The sequence below is a fragment of the Maylandia zebra genome, linkage group LG23 (genome assembly GCF_041146795.1).
Source record: "Maylandia zebra isolate NMK-2024a linkage group LG23, Mzebra_GT3a, whole genome shotgun sequence".
NCBI lineage: Eukaryota > Metazoa > Chordata > Actinopteri > Cichliformes > Cichlidae > Maylandia > Maylandia zebra.
Window position 1 is genome coordinate 35513825 of NC_135188.1, and position 19919 is coordinate 35533743.

Consider the following 19919-nt stretch of genomic DNA (forward strand, 5'->3'; position numbering starts at 1 on the left):
TTCTTTGGAGGGTAACTTGGAAATTAGCATTGCCCCAGTTCCCTTGGCTGAACATCAGTTGGGTTTTTCCATAATGTTTGCGGATTATTGCAGAAAATAAAATTAGAAAATACAATTTCTGATGCTTAAATGTTCTGTTCAGAAAGATCATGTCTACAAATTAAAGCAGTGTAGATGTAGATATAGATCTGAAGCTTAAGAAATAAACACTAATGTTAGGTTATGAATCTTTGTGGTTCCAAGCCACAACTAATCTCAAATGTTTAGCCAACAGAGTGTTATGGCAGTACATAAAATAACCACATTTATTTTATGTGAACATTTTCCACTTCTGAGTGAGAAACAGTGTGCATTTGAATAAAGGAGAAGTGTCCAGTGATTTTTGCCACTCACAGTTAAAACACATAGAATGGGAGGGAGAGCCTTCAGTGTTCAGGCCCCTCTTCTGTGGAACCAGCTTCCAGTTTGGATTCGGGATAGCATTCGGGGAAGCATATAGTTAGGGCTGGACCAGGTGACCCTGAATCCTCCCTTAGTTATGCTGCAATAGACGTAGGCTGCCGGGGGATTCCCATGATGCATTGAGTTTTTCCTTTCCAGTCACCTTTCTCACTCACTATGTATTAATAGACTTCTCTTCATTGAATCATATCTGTTATTAACCTCTGTCTCTCTTCCACAGCATGTCTTTTATCCTGTCTTCCTTCTCTCACCCCAACCGGTCGCAGCAGATGGCCGCCCCTCCCTGAGCCTGGTTCTGCCGGAGGTTTCTTCCTGTTAAAAGGGAGTTTTTCCTTCCCACTGTCGCCAAAATGCTTGCTCATAGGGGGTCATATGATTGTTGGGTTTGTCTCTGTATCTATGAAGCGCCTTGAGGCGACTTTTGTTGTGATTTGGCGCTATATAAATAAAATTGAATTGAAATGAATTGAATAGTTTGGGTTAAGATTATGAAGCTTATGGTTGAGTTTTAAACATAGACTGTATATAAAAGATGGACTCAGCAGAATCCATATTTAGTGATTTTGTTCATTTCTGATTTTAATACACTTTACATCATTTTAAATTCAATAAATTTTGTATTAATCTTTATTATTATTATTATTATTATTATTATTATTATTATTATTATTATTTTATGTATATATAGTACACATGTAACATTCATTTAATTTTTTGTAACATTTGTTTACATTTTTGGTACAAAGTTAGAATATAACAAAAAATGTAACATTTTTTTTGTTACATTTACATTGTAACAATTTTTGTTAGTTTGTTACGAAAAATGTTACAAACTAACTTTGTTACGAAAAATGTAAACAAATATTCCAAAAAATTCAATGAATGTTACATGTGTACTATATGTACATAAAAAAACTGTTTTTTGTAAACTGACCATGAATAACTTGACCTTATATAATATTATACTAAGTATTTTTCAAATTATGTTGGCAGCTCTTTCTTCTGATAATACTTCCTTTAAAGAAATAACACATTTTGGGTTGGAAGAAAGGCAGATGTGAAATGTAAAAGTGAACTCATAGTTTAAGTATCATGTTATTTACAGTCCTCATATATCAGCATCATTTCCTATATGTCCTTTCTAAATACAAACAAAGGCAGTAGAATTTTAAGCATACTTTTAAAGAAAAAAGAAATTTTATTTAAACTTAAAGAGGTCAGAGGTAGAAAGTAAAATGATATTTAGAATCCTCATATATAATTTGCTATATGTATATATGCTGAAAATCCAAACAATGGCAGTAACAAACATAACTTTAATAAAGAGCTCTATATATCATTACATAGAGCTATATAATTTTGAACTTCAGATCACTCTATTGACCTTGAAAGCGAGGTCAGAGGTCAAATGTGGTTTGACATTTTAAATCTTTATATGGTACTTTCTATATGCTGCCAACACATAGCACACTTGTAAGAGTCATAATTTCTAATTTATAAGCGTTTTGTCGATTTTCAGCCAATAAATCATTAAGTTGACCTTAAAGATCTTGGTGGATATAAACCAAATTTTAATGTATTTTTAACATGACCTCCCTCTGCACTCCGACAAAGTTTTATCAGAAACTTTAGTTCCATTCAAAACTTTTCCAATGATCGTGTTTGCACGCACGCACAAAAACGCTACTAAAAAGATAACTCCGTGAAAAATGTTCTCAGTCAATGTTATATGGATTAAAATGGCTACTGCAGGTATTTAAGACTGAGCTATCAAATATTTTACATTCTGCTAAATCAGTAATGTAACATATTCTGTAAAATTATATTTTTGTAGTGACTTACCTGTGACAACCTGTGGCCTTCATCGATGACCCTGATTAAGGTCACAAGCCGAAGCCGTTGGTCAGTCAATAAAGTTGTTCCTCTTCCCTTAAGTGTTGCTGGAGTTCCTGCATTGTTACCTGTGACAACCACATGTTGACCAAAACACCAAACACAAAAGTGCTTATTAATGAGCTGAGAAAAAAATATAGTATCAAATAGAAAAACAATGAAGTGTGAAAATAGAACCTTGTCTTGTCCTGTCCCCTGTCAGTCTTCCATCAGGTTTATCCGTGATGTGAATTTGCAAATAAAATGGCAAAAACTAAAGATTTCAATGGCTTGTAGTAAAGCTAGCTTCTTCCCCAGACAACAGCCATTTGTGATTCCAAAAGGTAGTAATTTAAAAGCTGGATGCAAACAGGCGATAGGAGACATTTGATGGGATACAAAAGTGACGCTTTTGTATCCCATCAAATGTCTCCTATCACACCAAACAGAAAGTGATCTTTTCACTTGCAAGTGAAAAGATCACTTTCTGTTTGGTGTGTTTTCACTATTTTCATAGGACTGCTCAGCATGTTGCCCTAGATGGAACCCCACTGTCGTTTATTTTATTTGCTTTTTTTCTTTGTACCAGGCTGTAGACATTGCCACTTCCATCATGGCATCATTTTTCAGCCCCTAAGGTTGCCACTTTTTCAAAGCTTAAAGCTGAGCTGGTTTGACACGATGATGTCACCAACAATGTTTGTAGTCTGAAATACATCATAGTTTACTGACATATTAAAAGTAGATTGAGAAGAGGAAACAAGAAATGCAAAATACTAACTAATTTCTGGGATTTAAGACTCATTCCTGTAGTATTTTATTACCACAATACCAGCTTTGTGCCCTTCAAAATAAAAGCATGTAAGCTACAGAAGTGATAGTTTTTTGCTCAGTATTATACAGAGAAAATCTCTTCTGCAAAAAGATATTTTCAAATGTAGCGAGGGTACATGTCATGGGTACGTGTCATCTGGTCATTATATAGTCTGTGAATGTCAAAGACACCCATGATCCTAATTTCGATATATGGTTAAGAAAATGTCAAAAACAAATTTAAAAATGCCAGTACCAATATCTGTGTCCAAGTTCATGACTGATATTATTTATTCAAATATATTCTGAATATGAAAATAAGAATTATTGATCAATTCAGCACACCAAAATAGAAAACAAAATATGACTAATGTGGTAAAATGCAAAGAACTCACTGTAACCTTTCTGGATAATTACAGCTTCAGTGGTTTGCAGTAGAAAATGCCAGAGAGCAGACTTCCTGTGTCCAAGCTCACTGACTAAAAATGTCTCCAAGCCACAGCAGAGCAAAGGACATTTAGAGAGGCACCTGGAACCCGAGGGACACATTGTAGAGAGGCTGCTTTATAGGCTACAGTGCAATGCAATGCATTCAGGCAGGCGACGGTTTTTGAGACCAGTGTGAAACAAAATGTATGCAGAAATATTTCAGAGCTGTGGTGAAAAATTGAACCGGAAACGCCAAAAGGAGACAGATGACAGTTCCACCTACGTTTGCCGTGAAACAACTCAACACAAATTCCATCTGCTTCTTCCTTAGATTTACATTCTCCTCTCACCCTTCTGCATCTGCATTTTGAAATGTGCTTGTCCTCACCAGGATTCGCTCGGTCACAGATACTCAGACAAACCAAACTTTTTGTCAAACAGTATTTATTGATGTCAGTGAGAGGAGAACAGAACAGATTCAGTAATGACGTGAGACATCCATGTGTATCTTTCACGTGTGGTGATTAGTTACTTTGTAAGACGCTGGACACTATTCAAAGCACCACAGATTTCCTTGTCACAGTGAATGTCTTCCATGTCTTTAAGCTCTGGCAGTTTCCACTGACTGAAGAGTTAAATGTACTGCAGTCCCATTTTAAGGATTAATATTTTTTTTCAAGACTATCTTAAAACAATGCTCATATGAATAAAGAAATTACTTTAATATTTCCTCCTGTCCCAGCTAAACATTATTGGATACATCCGTGGCAGCATTCCATAGCCACACAATCGCAACATCTCCTCCAAAATTTGCACTCTTTTAGTACCACACTTCATTCGTCTGTCTCTTTAACATCTTTCTGTGCTACTCTTGAATGGAAAATTAAAGCACAAACAGGTATACGACTCCTGAACATGACATTTTGCTTTACACTTTGTATTTAGTTCCTCCATCATTTACACTGAAGCCACATTTGAAAGCCAATGTTAACGCGATGGTTTAATACACCAAGAAAAAAAAAGTTTTGTCATGGATATTGATGCCTTATTATTGTTTAAAGATGGATATGAAAAAAATATACACCTTACTTTTAAGTTGCTGCTCCAATTACCCATGCATACTGGTGGTGATGTGCTTGATTGTTAGCAATGGGGGAAAAGAAATAAGGACAGAAGTAAATAACAGTGTGTCAGTATGATCCCAAGCACCTGGTTTGGTGGAACCGTTTTTGTCACTTTAGAAACTTGTAGAAACTACTCACAAGCCCTTAGACCTACATGAACAGAAGTATGGGTAAAGTCAAAGGAGCTTGCAAAGAAAAGCGTCTGGACTTCTTTAAGTTGCTTGAAGACGTTTCACCTCTCATCCGAGAAGCTTCTTCAGTTCTAAGGTCAAATGGTGGAGAGTCCCAGATATTTGACCTTAGAACTGAAGAAGCTTCTCGGATGAGAGGTGAAACGTCTTCAAGCAACTTAAAGAAGTCCAGACGCTTTTCTTTGCAAGCTCCTTTGACTACGATGACCTGGATGACTGAGAACCTTCACAGACACAAGTATGGGTAAACTGTTTTATATGGTGGGCTAGCTACAGTTATGCTAGCTAGCCAGGGATGTGTTAGCATAACTCAGTCAAAAAATCTTTATATTTCATCTGGGCCCTTTGCCTTTTATGGACGTAATATTCTTTTGTGGTTATGCATAATTTTATTCAACAAAGAATTTTAATGAATTTGGGGAAAGTATATTTATAAACTTCTGAGAGTGCTAACTGATAGCTATAGCTAGCTAGCGGGAAAGCTCAGTCAATAAAATAACTTTTTTGTTGTAAGTGTGCTAAACTTGTTCAAGTGAGCCAAAATTTACACTTTGGACTTCAGATTACTCTAAATGCTTTATTTCTGCCAGTTTGCTCTATTCTTGGATTGGTATGATATCCTACAGAAAGGATGTTCCTAATATGACCATCACAGGCACACAAACCAGAAGAAAGGTGTCTTAAGGGGAGTTGGAAAGTAGGTAAAGTGATTTTTTTTCAAACAGAGGATAAACTGAGAGGCTGCATTAAGGCCCAATATTTGATAAATAAGAATTGGTTTTAACTGTGACTCATGCAAATCTACTCTACTTGAATGCAAGACTAAAATATGGAACTGGAAATTAACATGAGATATCCCCTTTAACTTTCCACAAACTATGATTTTTGAGTTTTGCTCATAATCTATTAGAGGAAGTTAAATATAGCTGGACAGTACAATAAAACGACAACAGCTTCCTTCTTTTCCCCCTCCAGCTCCCTGAAAGGTCAGAACTCACTGAATGGATTGATTTTGCCATGAATGTTTTCACTGCTGCTATTGACAGGCCACAAGGGCAAACATTACTGGCTAATTTATACTCTGAAAACTGCTTATCCGACCTTCAGTTTACATCTTGATTTCTTCATATTGTCTTCGAAATACTGCATACTTTTAACACACATGTGGCTTCAGAAGACCCTCTCAGCCTGTAAGCATCCAGTTGTTAGCTTTACGTCTTCAGACCTGTTGCCTCCATAGCATTTCAGAAAGGAGCTCAGGTAATATTTTCTCCCAGGGATGCTCTAAATTATCTGGAGCATTTGTTTCTTTACACTAAGGTATCACACACGCACTAATGACAGCAACCTCCAGGTGAACTTAAGTTCAAATAAATATACAAAAAGGATCTTTGACTGAAGTAACAGAACAACAAGTTGCAGATAAAGCCACTAATGTTGCACCTATTCAAAAGAACAGAAACCAAGTTGATCATATTCTTTACTGTAAACTATATTCAGTGACTGTCCAAGGATGTGCTGCAGCGTGATTAGTCTGGGTATAAGATAAAGCCAGAGAAGGTGCTGTATTTGTTATTATTTCCTCCATGAGCTTTGCCGCCGTCGAGCTTGACGTAGATCTCATCTCCAGAGTCCAAATGCAGTACAGCACTGTTGCTGGCGTAGTCATAGTTCTGGTCTGCATCCTGAGCTATGGCACTGGCTCGAACCTGGTTAAAGAGAAAGAGAGAGAAAGAGTTCCTGTAACGAACACTGAAATAGGACTAAGCAGAAAAGTTCACATATACCTGAGAGGCAAAGGGAAGCAGCAGTGGTGCGTAAAATGGATAGATTCCAACTTTTAGCTACCAAGTGTGAGGTTAAGGGGACGTCAGGTTAAAAAAAACGTGGAGGAAAATAGAATAGAGCAAAATTTGGCCCTAAGTCTGAACTGAACCCTGAACTAATGATGTCAACCCTCCTGTCTGACCCCACATCCAACTGAAGCTGTCTCATCTAAATTGGATTTACGCATGAGCGCTACCGTCAAACAGAGCGCACAGACAGGCTTATAGAGAACTAGAAATACCGCTGATGTTATGCTAAAAACAATAAAGATATATCTGCTTCCACAATTCGTTTGGAGTCCTCTACCTCCGTGTGCGCTTTTGGTGCGTAAAATATGTATTTCGGCACGAGGAAAAAAGCCATTTTATGTATATCTACATAAACTTGAATAGTTATGAATTTACTTTATTAACTGTTAGTGCTCCCGCTTTTCCCGTCTGAAGCTACCCTCCTACCTGCCCGTTCTTGCACAGGTCGGCCCACATGCTCGTCCCGTCTCCTCCTCGCATCAGCACATGATAAGTGAAGAAATAGATCCCGGACACATGGCAGGTGAACTTCCCGGTGCTCGGATCGTAATGGTTCCCCAAGTTTGTAATCACGTCGTCAAACTTTAACACCTCATATCCTTCGTGCGGATTTTTCAGACCGACGTAGAAAGCGATCCTGAAACCGCTCGCAGTGGCGTTGGCTACCTCTGTCTCGCCGTTGTCACCCCCCGCACCTCCGGTCAGCGCAGGGAAGGATAGTTTTACGTCGCCGCGCTCTCCCGGTGGGCCCCTGGGGCCAGGGGGTCCCGGTTCGCCCGGTGGGCCCCTGGGTCCAGGTTTACCCGGTCGCCCTGGCTCCCCGCGGCTCCCTTGCGCCATCGGCGGCAGCGGAGCCGCCCCGTTCAGGTTCTGGATCACCTCCATGGCCGTGGCGCCTCCCGGTTTGGGACTGTACGGGTCGCAAACCATCCGACAAGTGCCCATCATCTCATAGTAATGAGCGGTGGTTTTAGAGGTGCGGATCAGCAGTAATGGGACAGCGATGGCGAGAACTAACAAAACCATCGCGACGGCGGTCACCAGAAACACCACGGACCACTTCCTCCGCGCCGTTCGGGGACCAATGGAAGATAAAAAACCCGAGGAGCGGCTCTGGGGAGGAATCGTGACAGAGGACAGAGTGGGGGTCCAAGAAGAGAAAAACCAAAACAGGTGAAGTTCAGTAAGTGCGCGTAACTCGCTCCTGCTTTTCTAATTGGAGTCTTCTAGCCCGTGGGCAGCGGATATGACCGGAGAGAGGGTGCGCGTCTTGTCTGGCTGGCTGGGTGCGCGCGGACAGATGCCTCCAGCTGTCAGAGTTAGAAAGGATGAGACCGGAAGACAGAGGATGTGGCCTTCAAATTAAAACTCTTTTCTACTGACCGATGAACGAGTAATATCGAGATTAGAGAAGAAAACTGAGCGATGCAAACGATGTTTACAGCGCTTAGTGATGCGAGTGAGAACCACGAGGCTGCACTGCGCCGTTAAGACGCATCAAGAAGTTAAGGCGCGCAACTCACTGAAGGTCACGTGGTGTGTAATTGTACTTAAATAAAGTTCAGAGGTGATTACTTTCAGTGGTCGAAATAAATATTTGCTGGAGCGTTACTTTTAACTTTGCAGATGTATTACACTAAATGTCGAATACAGCAGGTACAGTAGGGTCAAAGCACCACGAGGCCACTGTTGTACTGATTTGACGCCACGTATATGATAGATAAATCTGAACTGAATCTAATCGGTAAATAATCCATGTTAATAAGCCACCGAGCAGTAATTCACTTAGTTAAATTAGTGTCAGCTCTACCAGAATGAGGTCCTTACACACTGAATATTACCCTGGGAAAATGAAATGCATTACTTGGACTTTTAACAGAGTGTTTCCGTACAGTACTCTCCTGTTTTTTTTTTTTGTTTGTTTTTTTTAACAAAAGTAACATCGTGTTATCTCCATTACTTTATCTTTATATTACACTGCTACCTCAGCTACAGTACAGAGGGGTGTGCTGTAATTGTTACTTCACTTCACTACTTGTTTTCTTCAAAGGCTAAGAAGTTTTACATATGACATGATCCCAACGACACAATGAAAACATCTGTCTGTCAATGTTTTTTTTAAAAAAAGGTTGTGGCAAACATAAGAAAGGACCTGAGTCATTGCATCATTGGAAATATGACTATAAAATGTGTTAAATAATATGCACTAGAAGCTCTTTTGCCAATTATTGATCTAAAGCACTAAAGCTCAAAGTGATTTGGTCCACTTTTTTGCCTATTCCCAGAGTTATGTATTATAACACTTTATAATATGGCCTCTTGACTGAGGGTGTAATTTCTCTCAGTTTTAGTATTTATATGAATTTACAGTATAATTATATTAACCTACAAATACTTAAACGTAGGGTAACAAGTCAGGTCTATACAGGAAACAAAGAAATAATTACAATGTAAGTCAATTCAAGCAGTTTAAAAGCATTTTTAAGTAACGCGTCAGTAATTTTAGGTAATCAATGAGTCATTTTAAGTATTGCATAACATCAGTTATTTTAAAGGAAAGGAGATAAAATGATTGTGTAAGTAAATAATAACAGTCGTGATCACAAATAAAATATGATCAAATAAAAGTTGAATATGAGAACATCTGTCATACACTTCAACATAATAAATATTAAAGAAAGATGTAAAGAAGAAAGATCAATCCACAACATAATATAGCCTGAGCCCCAAAAAGTACAGCATACTTACCATGTAAGACGGGGAAATTTCATTTAATTCATTATTTTAAGGCATTTTACTGAAATCAAACCCCTTAGAACTTAGATCTAAAATGCTTCTTTTAGACTTTTTGAACCCCTTCTATCAGCAAAGAAATGAAAACTTCATGTCTAGTGATAGTCATGTTTACAGCAGAAGGAGGTCTTAATAGTCAGTTTTGATTCTCTTCATTTTTTTTAACTTTCAAATAATAATATCACCAACATCGGATACAGTTTAAAAGAGCTTTCATTTCTGCAGGTGTAACAGGAAATGCTCTATTTAGTTTTCAGTGACCTGACAAAAAGGACCAGCCATATAAAGTTGCACAGATGTTATTCAAAATGTCAACGACTGGCAGTGTTTGCATCTCGCAGTCTTGTAGCGGACTGCTTCAATCCATGCGTACATACACCGCCTTAAAAAGCCACATGACTGCATATTTGTTTACAAATTTTCTTTATGTAGGTGGAATAAATTACAGGGGAAAATGTATTCATTCATTCCCTTGATGGAAATGAGGATTTCTAAAATAGATTTATTCTTCTGTTGAGACAAATTAGTGGAAAGTTTGGGGGCTTGAATTGTCTTCTATGAGCTTTTAAAAATGTTTTGTTTTTTTACTCGCTTTGGCTTCATGCAGTCTGTCTGCACAGATGCTGGATTTTGCACTAATCATCATAAATACATGAAGTAGTTAATTACTCTGTAGTTAAATGCATTAAAGACGCAGGTTACTTCTTATTTATTTATATATTTGTTGTTGTTGTTTTGTTTTTTTTAGACTAAAGTCAAATTTAATGAAGAGCAGCTAAACTCATGACCAAATATTTGACTCAGACCACGAGGAGATCTTTCAAAGTCACATCAGATGGCTGAGGGCAGGTTTGCAATGGTGACGTCATGTGACTGACATCATGGTTGCATCGGTCACTTTACACACACACACACACACACACACACACACACACACACACACACACACACACACACACACACGGGAAGTGGAGCACAGAAAGCAGAGTGGTGCGGGGTGGTGGTAGGGGGGTCAGCTAATATATGCAGGAAGGACCAGAGATGTCTAACTGCTGTCGACACCTTCAGCAATAAGCTCCCCGTGGCTGCAGGGACACATTTGATGTCTTGCTTCACATCGAGCACCACGGGCCTTGAATTTAGATTTAGATTGTCTGGCAAATTAAAATTCTTGACGTGCATGGGCAATCATTACTCTATTGCATACAGATTTGTCTTAAATGCCTCAACAGCCTCTCTTAATATCTCCCCGCTGAGGCTGCTGGCCTCCGCTTACTATGTGCTTTATGAGCTCGTCAGTGGAAATAAGACTAATAAGACAAACTGGTTGTTTGTTAAGACTTGCAAGCTTTTGAGAGACTCAATAAAGAGGACCCATGCTCACTGAAAATAAAAAGCATCTATTGATTTCCTTTTCAAGCTCAGGCCCTGGAACACTTCAAAATAGCAGGTCAGCGGAGCTAAGCACCTGGAATTGGAGCACGGGCCTCTCATCCACGACAGAGGCTTTAAAGCTCAAGGCAATGTGGAGAAATCTTCAGAGGCTGAAGACGAGGCTTAGCCGAAGCCCTTGTGCTGCCTCCCCCTCCAAGCAATTCCAGCTTGTGCTCAGCTCAGCTCCGACTACCCCGAACATTGGTCCGGCTGGGTTTTTCTTATCTGAAGGTGAAATCATAAATGAAATTGGGGTTAAAATTTGTGGACGTGACTGTCCTGGCAAAGCTGACAAATTTGTGTTTTCCTCTAACTGAAAGGAAACAGGAAGTAATTAATAACAAAAGAAAACTCTTATATTAAGTATGCATGAAGGGGCACAGAGCACAATGTGATCCCCGACTGCAGAAATGACCTTTACCCAGGATTAGTACAGTGAACTGTATCCTCAGGCCATGGTGAGCCATGCAGGACACACTGTCCACATTAGGCACTGCGGCTTCTGAGAATATACTGCCCTGAAGCGCTGCCATGCTTCTAATCATGTTAGAGCACAGCTGTGTCGCGCACATGAGCCATACATTGAGACAAAGGAGGGGACGCATTATTAGGTTCCTGTCTAAATTGGGTGTAATCAGGGAAGACAGTAAACCAATATAATATCGTACAGAAATTTCAACAAAGCAAAACGTGTGGTAACTCTGAGAGATCAGCTTAGATAATGAAACACACGCAAATAAAGAAGTAATCTTCTCATAACTGGAAATGCATCTATGACATCTCCAGAGATCTGTTCAGGGTTAGACTGACATCTACGTCTCTACATGGAATATTCACCTAGTTGTCATACTCAAATGGAAATCTTATAAATGAGGAATATGAATGACAAAATATGTGTAAGATAGAAAGAGCTGACTTGTAGGTTCTGACATCTTTGTTTACCGTGTATACAATTTACCATAAGTTAAAAAAAAACCCACATGTAAACACACAAGTATTAACAGCATAATTTTATATCTTATTTTTAAATCAGTTCAGCACAGGTTTTAATACTTTTAATTTGGTCTCTATTTTCCTACAAAGGAAATTCTATACTTAATAATTTTGTTGAATTGCTAAACCTCTACAAAACTGTAGAACACGGTGTTTAAAATCTGTTTTATTTTTGATCATAGACTGTATATAAAAGATGGAAACAACTAAATAAAGTCCTGACTTCTTTCTAAGGGCCAGCAGGTGATGACTCCCGTGGTTTCAAAGGGAAATCTGCGTACAGAGTGCTGTAGGAATAAGTCCGAAAACCTGGAAAGGAGTTTTTTTTGAAGAAGCGCAAACTTTATTGCTCTTTATTGTTTTTGTTTTTTTTTACTTGTTTGCTTGTTTGTTTTGGGGGGTTGGGGTGGCGGTGGTTGTACCACAAAGCAACATATGTGTCAGATGATTCCATTAAAAATACAGAAGGAACCAGCAGCACAAACAATGTCTAAAGATTCATTTCAGAGCCTAATTAATAGACGTCCAGCGAGCTAACAGCCATTCCACCTGTCACTCCTGCCGCTATCTTAAAGTCTCATCATAAGTTAATGGCTTTGTTACTAAAAATATATTTTTAAAAAATCTGAATCAACTGGGCTTCTAAACACATCTCACACAAGCTTCCTAAGTCTGTCGCTGGGTAAGTTGGGCATTTTAACATGGGGGTCTGTTTGACTCACCTTTGTAGCCTGCCTCCAGTGGCCATCAGAGGAACTACAGTGTTTGGCATTTTATTTTCCAGCTTGGTCTTATTAGTGATTCACATAAACTAACTCCCTTGAATTATAATGACATTGTTATGTACTGAACAGTGTTGGTTAAGTCACATGAAAATAGTGTTTAGTTACTAATTACAGATTACTTCTCCAAGAAAGTAATCCCATTGCTTTACTGACTACTTATTTTCAAAAGTAACTCGTTACATTATTAGTTAGTTACTTTTTAAAAACATGATACACAACCTGAATACGTAATAAAGCAATAGACCAACCAAATTCCGTTTTTCTTCCATAATCCATCATATAAAATTGAATCAAATGAAAAATTGTCTTTTTAAAACTTGTTTTATTAGTTTTAATCTTTTAACTTCATGCACATTGCACAAAGCAAAAATTTAATTATATTCAACAGTCTTTGACTTAACATTTAAACGTGGTTCACCTCATTTCTGGCGGATAGAACACTTTTAGCTTCAGCTGGAAACTTCCGGTCAGATGTAGTTAAATTGTCATGTGGAGTCCCACAAGGACTCCACATGACAAATAACAAGCCTCTTGTTATTTTCACTATATATTCTTCCTTTAGGCCGTATCATTAGCAGTTTCAAAATTATTTCCTCTCTCTGTCTTTTGATGCTCAAATCAGGTCTGTGATCCCTGCTGCTTTTTTTCATTTGAGAAATATTGGTAAACTTAGGACTATTGTCTCCAAAGGTGAAATGGAGATGCTTGTCCATGCCTTCATCTCCTCCCTGTTAGACTATTGTAACGCAATCTTTTCCTGTCTGTCTATTGCTTCCTTAAATTGTCTTCAAGTGGTCCAAAATGCAGCAGCAAGGCTTTTAACCCACAGTAATAAATTCTCTCATATCACTCCCATGTTCAAATCCTTGCACTGGCTTCCGGTTTGGTACAGATATCAGTTTAAAATACTCACTTTTACATTTATGTCTTTACGAGGTGGAGCCGCACCTATGTCACTGAGCTTCTTCAAACCTACTCTCCAAAGTGGATCCTTAGATCCACTGATAGTGGTCTTCTGACTATTTGCACAGACCCGTTTGAAAACAAAGGGGGATCGCACTTTTCAAACCCTAGCTCCAGTACTTTGCGTAGTGGGGGAGTTTACCTCCCCACTATGCACCATCGACTCTGTGGCTTCTTTTAAAAAAACAGCTTAAAGCACATCTGTTTGGACAGGCATTTGAGTAATGATCACGTGTAATATGTTGTTTTATTTGATATGTTTTTATACTTCCTTTGTATAGTTTTATTGTTTTGTTTGATATGCTTTTATATTCCCATGTGAAGTGCTTTGTAATAGCTTCCTGTCTTAAAAAGTGCTATATAAATGTACAATACATACAATATAATGTACATTTCAATTCCTTTTATTTTAAATATGTTTATATTGTCTATCTTGTCTATAAATACATTTTACTCACTTACTTATACTAAACCTATTTTCTGCATATTGCAGCATATAAAATAAAATACGTTTTTGTGTTTACAAGTAAAACACCAAAAAATAAATAAAATCAAAGATTCAGCATCACTGAGTCCTGTCGCTCTTAAATCTATTGCCACCTGTTTAGCAGGAGTGGGGCAGGTGGAGGTTTGCCCGGTGCCACAGCGGTTATGTCAGTGGGAGGATCCGGGGGTTTCTCTGTGAATTTCACATTCCCGTGGCAGCGAGCGCGATGCTTGCTCAGATTTGAAGTTACATTTTTCGCTGTAGAAAGAAGTTTTCTTCTCACGTCGAGTGTAATAATAATAATAATAATAATAATAATAATAATAATGGATTGGATTTATATAGCGCTTTTCAAGGCATCCAAAGCGCTTTACAATACCACTATTCATTCACTCTCACATTCATACACTGGTGGAGGCAGCTACGGTTGTAGCCACAGCTGCCCTGGGGCAGACTGACAGAAGCGAGGCTGCCATATCGCGCCATCGGCCCCTCTGGCCAACACCAGTAGGCGGTAGGGTAAAGTGTCTTGCCCAAGGACACAACGACCAGGACAGAGAGCCCAAGGATCGAACTGGCAACCTTCCGGTTACAGATGCGATTCCCAACCCCCTGAGCCACGGTCGCCCGAGTGTACAGCGAACACTAATGTTTTTAGCAATATTTATGTAATCAAACTCAAAGTAATGTCAGTACGTCCACGTTTTAAATGCTGCATGGTCGTACTCTCTCCCGCACTTCATATTATCCATTGTTGATCTGCACACATCTGTTACCATGGACGTTGCACGCTCGTATGTCATTGTCATGAGACACTCTCACAAACAAAATCACGGTTTAGTAATGCAGTAACGCAGTGTGGTTACAGGAAAGTCACAGTAATCTAATTACATATTTTGCAATAGTAATCCCTTACGGGGGACTTGAAAAAAATAATCAGATTACAGTAAAGCATTACTTTTAAAGCTCTATTAGATATTGTGTTTTTATTACAGCATTAAAAAAGGAATTCAGAAAACTGCTAACGCCGTGTCCGAAGCTTTAATTAGCCAAAAGGTGTATTTACTGAGAGTAAAATGTTGCAGCGTGTTACTGCAAATGTGCATGAGAAACCTGTAACTGAACCACAACAGGACAGCAAGGAGAACTGCAACATCAGCTCCTGTCTCAACGTGTGACCCCAATCCCCGGTGAAGGGCACTAGAGACACCTCTGCCCCTGATGGCTCTGATAGAAGCACCTTCCTGCCTGCAGCACTTTGACACTGAGGTCTTGTCAGATGTTTTTGTGACCTTGCCTTTTGTCGCCTGCCACAATATCTCCCATCCAAGCCCTTTTGATTCGTGATGAATTTTGCTTTGCTTTCATTCACTTAGCCACATAGACAAGGCAATTCGTAGCACTTGCTATAATTTTTAATATTAGAATCCATAAAAAGAGTACTATTTTTTCCTTTAACAAATGTGTAAACAGTCTACTGGATCAGAATACCCTGCATTCACCAGTAATCGATACATATTCACGAAATCTCAACATCATATACTTGTATATTAAAGATATAAACAAACTAGAGGCCATAGCTGAGTGAGGGTGAGAGAGAAAGACTGTGTTTGTGTGTGGTGGCACTGATGCAGCACAGCGAGCCGCGGGGATTCAACCTTTTGCAAGTGGCAAAGGCAGACATGATGAAGTCATGTTGACAGTGCGTGTCCTGCGGTCAGGCAGCTTTTAAACACAGATTTGCTTTTGCTTTTCTCTTCTAATCCCAAGGCCAGTGTATCAAATACTCCGATTTTATAGCAATAGGGAAAATGTGAGGCGCCACTATCTAATATACTGTTACTACTCCTTCATCAGGCAGACCTGGCAGTTTGGGATGAGCCCCTAAAATTATTTTTATAATTGAGTCCGCAGCTACAGTAGCATTTCTGTAAGGCTGGAACATAGACTGTATATAAAGGATAGCCGAGGCTGTTGTGTCGCCACACATTAGCTGCGAAGATTCAAGCTGAGCGTTGTCGCCGTTGGCTTCTCTGTGTTTTGTAAATGAACACGAAGAGCAGTTAGCAGACTTGAAACTGAGCATACTATGTGCTCAAAACGTACCCCTGCATTGTATTCCTAACATAGCGTTCAACAAGACTAGCATGTAGTCACCAGGGCAGTGTTTATTGTGTTTTCCGGGGTGCTGTTCAGCTGTGTGCTGTTAATGTTTAGTTGTTTACAACGATCTACAATCTACATCTTAAATGTCAGACATTATAAACTGTCCTCACCCAGGAAACAACCCCTCATAATGTGTGCTGTTGTCTTCACCTTGAGTTGGGAGAGGACTTTACACCCTGGTATCCTAGAAAAATGACATTTCTAATGCTTTAATGTTGAAAAAAGCTATTTTAACCCAAACTATGATCTGTTTCTAACCTTTAGTTTAGGTTCCCACCTGTCATAGAATGAAGGGCGAGGTAGATCCTGGACTGGTTTCCAGTCTATCACACGGCCGACCTAATAAAACAGAGTGGAAATCTGGGCATTAGTCAACCAATATGATTGTTAAGTTGGAGAACTTGTCGGGGTATTAACTGATTAACACTAAACTGTACAGAGTCGAATTTTGAGCTAACAGTGGCACAAAATGAAACGCTGAGAAATCACTGAAGTATAATCACTGTATTATACTGCGCCTGCTCATTTGCCATAACTGGCTCAGGAAGTGGGGCCCAGGAACTGTTGAACTGGGAGTTGTTTAAATCTTATCTGCTTCAGCAAACCATGTAACATGTCAAAGTGGTCAATTCTTTATCCAGAGCAGCTCTTTAGTTATATTCTGCCCCCAGCATGTCTCCTACTGTTATTTATCCTGATGATTCACTGTCATATCTTTCTTTGTTTCTTTCCCTGAAGCTCCACATAATCCAGTACAACCTTACTGCGGTTACATAATCATCCCCCATTTCCAAAGGCTCCAAATGAATTGAACAAACTAATATGAGCACTGTTTTAATGCTTGGATGAAAACCCTTTGCAGTCAATTGAATGCCTGACATGCAGAAGTCATGAACAAGACCAAATGCTGTGTTTCCCCCCTTGAGATGCTCTGCTGGGCCTTCACTTCAGCCTCCTTCAGCTGCTGCTTGTTTGTTGGTCTGAATTTAGCCTTATGAAATTTCCCCTAGTGGGACTAGTAAAGGTATATCAAATTCAGTTTTGTTTTTAATAATTGAACAGCATGTTCTATTGGATTGAGATCAGGTGTCTGATTTGGACACTGAGGAATATCCAATTTCTTTGCCCTTAACAATGTTGGGTTGCTTTGGCAGCATGTTTTCATCATGCATTTTTACTGTGAAATACTGTTTTCTCATCCCATCATTCCATCATTTTTCCAGAACCTGGCTGGCTCTTTTAGATGTTTTTAAAATCTTATCTGGCCTTCCTGTTTCTGAGTGTACCAGTGATTTGCACCGTGCTATGAACTCTCTATAGTTCCATTCTTGAAGCATTGATTGAGTGTAGATTTTGACAGTGACAAAATTACCTCCACAAGTTTGTTATCAACTTGTTTCAACGATGCGAAGACGTTTTTCTTAACCATGTAAGCAAATCTCTGCTTTGATCTTCTAGGCCTATTGATTTAGGTTTCTTCCTGTTAAATGGGAGTTTCTTTTTACAATACAAAAGTGACTGATGCTGTGAGTTGGTGCTATATAAATAAAATTCAATTAAATTGAACAGACTGATGATTTGGCCACTCTTTGAATTTTGCCATTTCTGATAGGAGGATGTGTATGTATGTGTGGCGTTGATATTTATTTGGAACTCAAGTTGAGAGTTACAGTGAACAGCTACCAAATGCAAGTTCAGCTAATTGGGCACTGTAAGTAAAAATTAATGTAATTCACAAGGAGGTAAAGTAATACTCTTGCTAAATCCCTGAATTTAATATAAGTCTGCACTTAAATCACATCATGATTGCTTGATTTACAATCCACTGAAGTGGTGTGCAGACAATAAAATACAAAAATGTGTCATTGTCAATAAACCTATGAACATAATTGCATATATGGCACAAAAAGAAATGCATTTTTGGCTGGCCACTCCATTTCCTTGGCTCATGTGCAACCCTGCCCCTAAATGTATTATGTGAAAACTGGTACTGCACAAGAGTTTAAACACTGTTTATAGTAATTACCTGTTTTGCAATGTAACAAACCAGGTATTAAGAGCTTTTCGTGAAATAAAAATCATTATCCAACTTAAGTAACGTAACAATACTCATTTCTTCAGCACCAAAATATGCTTAAACTATCTAAAGCAGGGATGTCAAAACGATTTTACATCATGGGTCACATTTTGTTCTTTAGTGGGCCAAACCAGTGAAAGTCCCCTTTCTGTCAGTCTAAAGTTATTTAAATCCTCATTTAAAGCCAAATTAAAATAATAAGAAAAAACCTGCAATTTCAGAGTGACATAAATGTTTTACAGTTGATAGTGAAAAAACAGGAAGTTTTCTGTCATTTAGTTGTTTATCTCTTACATGATTAGTTGTTGTAGTATGAATAGCAATGGCAATGACAGAGGTCTATATCAGTGGAGAACGCTGTAAATAAAATACATTTTAAACTTATGAAATTACAGTTATATGTAGTCAAAAGTCCAAAGTCCATGCTCTCCTTCATATATTCCTAAGCCATTTAGTGGGCCAGCTTGGCGTCCTTGCTGGGCTGATTTTACATTTGACACCCCTAATCTGGTGTTTAAGTCTGACGTCATTAGCCGTGTCTGGGCCCAAACTCCGCTGCAGATCACACGATCACTGCGGCATTACTGAGAGTTTAAAACTGTCTAAATTCTTTCATCTGTAATAAAATGATCAGTGTGGCTGCTCTACCAGGTGTAACAATTAAGTTTAACATCCATTCATCCATGAAAACCAAATTTATGAAATTTAACAGAGTTAAAAGTTAGCAGGAAGTTAGCTTGCTAGTTTCCATCTAAATATAATATAGCATATTCTGACTGAGGAATTTCCAAAACAAATTAAGACGTACATCTCTGCTATCACTTCTGACATAAATGAAGACACGAAAGTAAACAGCAGTGACGTTTGTAAGGTTACTGAAGTTTGGCTAGCTGGTTTATAATAATGTGCTACGTGATTGCCAGTGACACAGCTATGTTAGCATAACAAACACTGAAGCTGGAGGATGAACGCCAACCTTCTTCCACTTGATAAAAGTTAATGTGAGGGTTCCCGAAGGTTAGGGGCAAATGCAATCGTATGGCAGGATGCTATAAACGGACCAAACTTCAGTTGGGAGAACAGCTGAGATAATGCATCCACAATATGAGAAAAGTGCGATCCCCCTTTGTTTTCAAACGGGTCTGTGCAAAGTATAACAAGATACAAGCACTAAAACATGTTAAAAACACAACAGCCTTATTAAATGCAGAGTAGTTTGTGCCCAGAAGCAGGATTCATCACATCATCACTTAAAGACCCCATAGCAGTAATCTGGGGGCACCAGAAGAATATATTGTATTCCAGTGGGGGTAGTGCCAGCCCATGCACACACCCCCTCTGGACCCGCCCCTGTTAAGGATGATAAACTTTTCACTTGTCAAACGTCATAATTAAGAGAAAAACGCGTAAGTTTTCCTATTAATTATGGAAATGGAGTAACAGCCACTTTGTCTTTACTGTGTGCAGTGCTCAT

The 19919-nt window shown here is 38.8% G+C and overlaps 1 protein-coding gene across 1 annotated transcript; it reads right to left on the reverse strand.

Moving 5' to 3' along the window:
• Nucleotides 1-4003: 4003 nt before the first annotated feature.
• On the reverse strand, nt 4004-8213 carry LOC101485362 (complement C1q-like protein 2). The gene is made up of 2 exons (XM_004552584.4): nt 7174-8213; nt 4004-6600 (listed from the first exon to the last, which is right to left on the reverse strand). Exons 1-2 carry the CDS (start codon nt 7771-7773, stop codon nt 6421-6423), a joined length of 780 nt encoding a protein of 259 aa, XP_004552641.1. The 5' UTR covers nt 7774-8213; the 3' UTR covers nt 4004-6420.
• Between the last annotated feature and the right edge of the window lie 11706 nt (nt 8214-19919).